At 29.0% G+C, this 7,934-nt stretch overlaps 1 protein-coding gene across 1 annotated transcript; it reads right to left on the bottom strand.

Annotated features, from left to right (window-relative positions):
- Nucleotides 1-240: 240 nt before the first annotated feature.
- On the bottom strand, nucleotides 241-7,848 carry LOC107173012 (death-associated inhibitor of apoptosis 1-like). Its single transcript, XM_015523362.2, has 6 exons — nucleotides 7,687-7,848; nucleotides 3,363-3,780; nucleotides 2,081-2,314; nucleotides 1,828-2,015; nucleotides 1,685-1,761; nucleotides 241-866 (listed from the first exon to the last, which is right to left on the bottom strand). The coding sequence occupies exons 2-6, from the start codon at nucleotides 3,778-3,780 to the stop codon at nucleotides 383-385; spliced, it is 1,401 nt and encodes a 466-aa protein (XP_015378848.2). The 5' UTR covers nucleotides 7,687-7,848; the 3' UTR covers nucleotides 241-382.
- Between the last annotated feature and the right edge of the window lie 86 nt (nucleotides 7,849-7,934).

Raw genomic sequence — 7,934 nt, 5'->3', positions numbered from 1 at the left:
TTGTCTTTACTTGTTACGCGTCACCCCCTTTTTGTTTGAACACCACGTATCTATGTCAATCTTAGTATTTTAAATATTTAGTTGGTAAACTCAGCATCATTTTAATGATCAATATACCAACATCCAAGTTATTACATTATACCATTGATTGTAAATATTATAAATCAATTGTATTTATAATCAATCATTATAGTAATTTTACACTTATTTTACCTTTTTTTGAATTTAAATACTAGTACATTTACATAGGGATATTTAGCCCACTTTGGTGCTTGTTATATTTTATCAAAAATTAAGTTTTTAAACTAAAATAAATTACACAAATTAATATTTAAGACTAGAATGGTTTTCACCACACAATGTCGCAGTAATTTTACTAGCCCTATAAGTAAACTTGAATAGTGGCACAGAACCATTCTGTGCATACAGGACACTCGTGCATATCTGCTGCGCATTTGACACAAGCATAAACATGTTTACAGGGTATGAATGCAGCTGCCATTTCTTCTTTATGACATACTTTGCAAAGCATTGGGTCTAATTGTCCGTCTAAACACTGTGATGAACTGCATGGCAACTGTTTGAGATCTTTAACTTTTTCTTCATCCATTGATAAGTGTACTCTCATTACCATACTAAATGGCTGTCTACATACAGCACACTGTTCAAGTGTTAGAGCACATTGAATGCATGCAATGACATGACCGCAAGGGATAAAAGCCACTTTCATTTCTTCTTTATAGCATATTTTGCACAGCATGGAATCTGGAATTGTATTAGGATCTCGCTTTTGACAAAGATGTTCTGTTTTGACAATTGATATTTTAATTTGAGATATGTTAGAAATATGTGGCTGATCAAGTTTTCTATAAAAACAAAAAATGTAAAAAAAAAATATCTTATCAATATAAACAGATTAATACATATAATATTGTGCTTGAAAAAATGTAAAAGAAAACTTTTTGCGGTGTATTCAAATGTTAAATTAATTGGAAACCAAGCAATAAAATGCATTTTATGAACATGATTGTAACAAATTTGAGTGCATTGTAATATTTAACTAATGAACTAAATTTCTAGACAAAATACTATATTCATGAAATAGGCGTGCGCACTGCGCAGGGGGTATGCAGGGTATGCAGCTGCATACCCTGAAGTTCTGTGAGGGGCGAACATCGACTCTGTAAAATTGAAACATCCAGTTATCAGTTATCAACTACCAAGTATTTGCGAAATACATACTTCTTGCATTATGTAATGGTATTTATTACAATACTTTTTTAATTAAACAGTAGGTTTTTTCAATATTTGTGAATTGTGTATACATATTATCATAATTTTACGAGCCTAAAATAACTTTCAGGGCGCGCTATTGTCAGCCTTCTGCATATCCTGAAAAAGAGGCCTGCGCACGCCTATGATTCAAGGTATAATACCTAGGTATATGATGTTGACAGACAATGAGAATCCTGATTAAAAAATAATAATTTTTAATGTAGTTTATATTTTTTATAATATAAACATTGGAATGTAATGTTATCATTAATTTCAACGACTTGGATTAAATATTAACCTGGATTCAAATTTCTAATTTTCCAAACTTATAAGATATTGAAAATGCATTGAAATCAATAATGCTTTTCTTATTGAATGATTAGACTAAATTATTATTTAAGAATCATACCTTTTTGTCGAATTTACTTTCATATTATTTTCAGTAATGGATGTATCTTTATGTTCAGCAATTAGCTTGAATAACTCCTATAATACAATTTTGGGTAAATTTCTAATATTCCATCCATAGTGATAAACAAAATATCAAATTACCGTTGGATTGAATTTTGTGCTAGTCACACCACATGCTTTGTCGACAAAGTTTTTACCTTTATTTAACAACACGTAATTACAAGTTTCTGACCATCTGGCATGTTCTGTCCATGGTTCATCATCATCTTCCCAGTCTTTAAGTCCTTGACTACAGTAGTAACATAGCATTTGGTCATTTGTACCACTTCCTAAAAAAATTAAAAGAACATCAATATGATAAATGAACAAGTAAAGTAAAATATTATCAACTTACCTATGTAAAAAAATCCAGCTTCACATAGGGTTTGAATGTCTTGTTTCAATGGTATCAAACATTTCTCAAATGATTTCAAGCGTGCTTCTAAGGTAGCAAAATCTTTATGCTTAGGTGATTTTATTTGTTGCAGAATACCAACAGAATCTAAAAAATCTTGAACCTTTTTTGACTCATGATTAGATCGGACATCATCCGGAGCAGAACCATATAGACCACACACATCATAACCAGCTAAAAATACAATAAAAATAATTAGTAATTTTAAGCAAACTATAATAATACTGAATATTGACATGATATACTTTAGTTATCTGCATGTTTATATCTTTAAATAAAAATGCAATACTTTAACTTTTACTTAATTATTATTCATATAATAACTTATCACACAAACAATTTTATATTTATTAATAATTTATTTATTATTTATTATAACATAATTTATAAATGAATTTGACTAACCATAACATTTTCTTTTTTAAATGTCTTATTAAGTTTTCATAATAATATTTGCTCCATCCTAATCAATCCCTAATATAAATTCTTTTGGATCAAAATCCAAACTATGTATTCCAGAGGATAAATTAATAGTACACAAATGTAGTACCAATTAAAGTATCAATGATGCGGATATAATTATTATTTGACCAGTTTAATGAAAAACAACTGTCAAGAACCAATATTCAGATAGAATTGATCATATTTGCTTCATTTACAGAAAACTTAAAAAATATATGTTTAACTAATGACCATCATTATCACTAAATTATTAAAAGTACTTCAATTTTCGACATAACATTAAATAATAGTGTATTTTTTGTGAATAAAACAGTATAGAGCAAAGTTAATACAAGCAATGTCTATGTATAAACAGGTAAAAGGTTTTTAGTATGAAATAAAAATGTTAATAGTAGATCCTAAAATCAAGCTCATTTCCCAAGTCTCAGCCCATGGGCCCAATCCCTCTAAACTAATTATACAAGTATATGTGTTTATATTTTACACCTGTATATTAAGAAAACGGTCCTAAAAAAGCAATTTTTTTTAAACATAATAGGTGGCCCTCAGAACTAAAAAGGTTGCAAATAACTAATCTAGTAACTATTTGTAATTAATTAGAAAATTACTATTCAATTAATGAATAAGTTCTCTTTTTTATTATAATTCTAGTACGATTAAAGTTTTGTTATTAAACTGACAAGATATTTATCTTGAAATCAACTTGAATTTCATATCAGATTACAAAAGTATTAAATTTAAGTAAGTATTTGATTTTTACCAGAAGAATCATTAAAAAATGGACATTGTGGAGACTGACGTTTATGTTCAACAACTGGATCATCACCATGTTGCCAATAATCAAATTCTGTAGAACAAAACAAACATCTAACACGATCTTGTATGCCCAAGTAATATAATCCAGCTTTAGCCATTTGGTCAGGTGTAATAAATTGTAATTTCCACACTCCATTAAATGTTCTTAAGCGATTTTCGTATGTAGTCAAATCCCAAGAAGGTGTTTCTTCATCAGACATTGGTCTGGATATTGGCTGAAGTGGATTATCAGATTCAGTTATAGGATATGAAGTATTCAAAATGATTGGACATCCGTTTGACATATGAATGATATTTTGCTCAAATTGTAAAATTGTTGCTAATGTCTGTGATACAGGTTTATGATTTGGGGATGGAGCCATCTATTAAAAATAAAAAACACAAATATAAGTTATTATACATCTTCAAAATAAATTTACTCCATAAAAAAGATACTATTTGTTAAAATACATAATTAATCTTTTAATATTTATGAATTTAAAATTTCTAGATATAAAAGATAATGATTTATAGAATTGTTTATACAGTGTGTTTTAGGATCTAGGAATTTTTATGAGGGTGGTATGGTGTGCAGATGCCTCTCAGCAAGATTTACGACATGCAATATGATAATTTTGAGGCTAATTTTAATAAAAAATTCCAAAATTTATCAATCCTAAAAATATACTATTTGCTCTCTGGCCATGAAGGTTTTAAAGTGCCAATGAATCAAGAAGCAAAGAATTTAAAGAAACCAAATTTGTATTAATATACTATAAAAATTAAAAATTAGATACTCTGTATAAGCCACAAAATTATCCCATAAAGTTAGTGCACACAAGTCTAATATTGCATCAAGGTTTATAAAAGATGACAATTTAAAGTTTAAACTGAAGGAATATAACGGAATATATTAGCTAGTTCTAATTTTAGTTAAAACTTCTAATACTATATAAATCTTAACTTGAAATATGTTAATTTTGAATCAAAAAACACTTATAATATGTATTACAATATATAATATAATGTGTAATACAATGTGTAAGTAATTCTACTGGTCGTCCGTCCAACGTTAAGGTAACAAACGGATATCATCTGACCTAAGATAAAATAGGTAGTATTTATGCTATATATTTACAAAAATTCAATGGATAAACCAAAAACTGTCAGTTTCGTGAAGTACCATTTAAAATTAACAATAACTTGTAAAAATTAAAAAATGTTAGTTAAAAAATATTGAATTCTAAAAAAAAATATGAATATGTAATTATATGCATTATGTCCAAAATATGCAAAAAAAAATTGGTGCGATTTAAACGAGAATAAGCCAAATCGAGGACAAATCTAACAACCAATCAATTTGGACTAAAGGAAAAAAACATGCAAATGCATATAAATCCTAGCCCTATCGATAATATAATGATATAACTAACTAGTAGTGATGGAAAATGCTATTTATTTCTTACCATTACTAAATTAACTAGTTACTTTTAATAAAATTCAATTTAAATTAATTTATAAATTAATTAAGTAATAAAATTATTATCCATGATGCATTTTTGTTGAAAATGTATTAAAATAAGAAATTAAAAATTTAACTAAATTTAGTTATTGTTCTATACCAGTATAGTTCAAAAAAAATACTTTAATTAATAAAATACGTCATATACACCAGCGTTTCCCAACCTTTTTGCAATGGCGACCCATACATTTAATCTTTATTATGTACGCGACCCCCCCCCCTCCCCCTTAAAAAAGTATGCCTTAAATAAATAAGATTTTTACTATAATCCATTTTATCATTGAGTTTTTTTTATAAAATACAATACGAATACAATATACTGGATAATAATAACTTAATTAATAAATAAATAAAATAAATTATAAAAAAATACAAAAAATTAGTATACCTAATAGAAAATTTAGTGTGAATTTTGATTTTGGACACTGTTGCATAAAATTTCCCACTGGGGTACAATTTCAGATAAACTGATGCGCATGTCATGTGTGATATCTAATCTGTTTCTTTGTTTTGTTTTAATATTGGCCATGGTAGAAAATCCTTTTTCGCACAAATAAGTGGTAGGAAAAAGTAATAGTTTTTTTATTGCATTAATTGAAAGTTCTGGATATTCATTATACACTGCACACCAAAAATCTACAAGAGTTTCATTTTTAAATTTATGTTCATAAGTTTTATCACAAGAAAGATCAATAATCTGAGTTTCAAGAAGCGTATTGAAGTTCAACTCTTCAATAGAAACAGTAAAAAGATTTTCAATCCATTGAAAATCGTCACGAATATCTTTTGGGAAATAACAATGCAATTGATATTTGATTTAACCGCGAGTCGCGACCCATCAAAAAAATTTCTCGACCCATGGTTTGGGAAACGCTGATATACACCATCATACCACACTGTAGCATACCGCGGATATACTTAAATAATAATAATGAATAATATTTCATCTATATAAAAATAAATACTTATATCATAATATACCTAGGAACAAAATTTTCAATTCTCAATAAAATAAGATATTAATAATCTTATTAGGTATATATATTTTATTTATATTACAAAAAAACAACCTAAGTTTATAAGTTTCCATAACTTTATTAACTTAACTAAGTTCAAAAAAAAAATTAAGGATAACTATTAACTTTAAATTTTTAAACATTTTTTCTATCAAACTAACCTAACTTAATTCCCAGGCTTGCAAAATATAATATTTATTATTGCATAAAATGAGTACATAATATTACTCCATTGTTATGTAAATTTTTATTTGTTAATGTAAAAATTATTTTTATTAGATATTTGGCCACTGGAGACTCCCTATAAAAACCATTTCGTTTAGTTATTGTCTGGGCCATTCAACTGTTTATATGATTGTTATTGATAACATTGTAAAGCCATTATAAAAATTCTGATGTCTGAAGTTATGCCGGAGCCCACAGAAAGCAAATGGAAGGAAATTGCTGAAGATTTCTGGACACATTAGAACTTTCCGAACTGTATTGGAGCATTGGATGGCAAACACATAGTTATCCAAGCCCCGCCCAATAGCGGATCATTGTATTTTAACTACAAGAAAACATTTTCCATTGTGCTCTTGGCTCTCGTTGATGCGCACTATAATTTTATAACAATAGATGTAGGTGTGTATGGAAAAAATAGCGATGGTGGAATACTTATGCACTCGAAATTAGGTTAGGTTAGGTACTAAGCTTATTAATATATTATAAATTAAAAACCTATTGAATTAGAAATAGTAAGTTATAAATGTAAATAAAATAAGAAAATTAATTCAATAGTTTCATTTACCTTTTTAAAATGTAATTTTGTATCATACATTATTTAAGTATACTCTCGGTATTCATTTATAAAATTAATACTTAATTACAATAGCTATAAAGTATAATGTATGCATTATAGCTGTATATATACATTTTTTTTTAATATACTTGGTTGGTCTCCTATACTTTTCCAAGTATGATCTTTCCAAGTGCTATCACTATACTTTTTATCACTTAAATTGTACAGCCCTGAGTATGCTCTCACACATTCAATTGATTTTTCTGCGTTCATTTTAAAATTACAAGATTTAAGAGACCTATATTCGATACGTCTGACTTTAGTGACAACTGATAGTGTACTAATAATATTTAATTATCAATAATTAATAATTTAGAAATAGTAAAATTTGTTTTCATCCGTATCAGGCCTGGTGACTCATTCCCACTACAATGATTCAAAGAAAAACCTGTACGGATACCCATAAAAAGAATCGTCGCGAAGAATATTTTTAGCGCCCGTCCACGACCCGTTAGCCCGTTCCGTCGTAATGTAAATGTTTATATTTCAAAGTACAGAAACAATATTTTTCCGTGCACGGACGAGTACCGGACGGACTCCGATCCGTCTCCGTTCCGTCGTAGTGTGAATAGACCTTAAGTCGTTAAGTGGTGACAGTCGGATGGTGAGGTGGAGGAGGGCAAGGCGGCGGAAACAGTAAAGTTGTCCACATCACGGCCACGATACGAATGATACCAGATGGAACGCCTTTTACGGCGGCCACGCAATAACCTTCACGTCAACTTAACTACAAAAAAATACCTATTATAGTTACGTAAATAGCGCCCAAACGACAACGAAAAAATATGGAACCCAGGCGATCGATGTCGCCGGAAAAGCGGACGAGACACGAATACGATGGAAATTGCGAAAACCATTATGATTGATCACATACATACGGAAGAGAAAATAAATAAAGAGAACACTCTACCTTGTGTGCTGCGTTTTTCCAAAATATTTTGCACGCGAGATGGCGAAAATACAGTGTATTGAAGTGTGATGACTTAACGACGAACGAGAGAAAATTATATTAATGTGAATGTCCAGCAGTACTGAAACAACGAATAACCAAATACTATAATACGAGAAAGTCAATGATAATCAGCAATGACATACGGAGTTCTCAGTTGTACTGTTTTTGCCTATATCCCAGGCGTAATTTACATAATAAATGCCGCC

This window comes from Diuraphis noxia, unplaced genomic scaffold, assembly GCF_037042655.1.
Source record: "Diuraphis noxia isolate RWA-SAM2 unplaced genomic scaffold, SU_Dnox_SAM2 contig0001, whole genome shotgun sequence".
Lineage (NCBI taxonomy): Eukaryota > Metazoa > Arthropoda > Insecta > Hemiptera > Aphididae > Diuraphis > Diuraphis noxia.
This window is presented reverse-complemented; position numbering and strand designations above follow the sequence as displayed.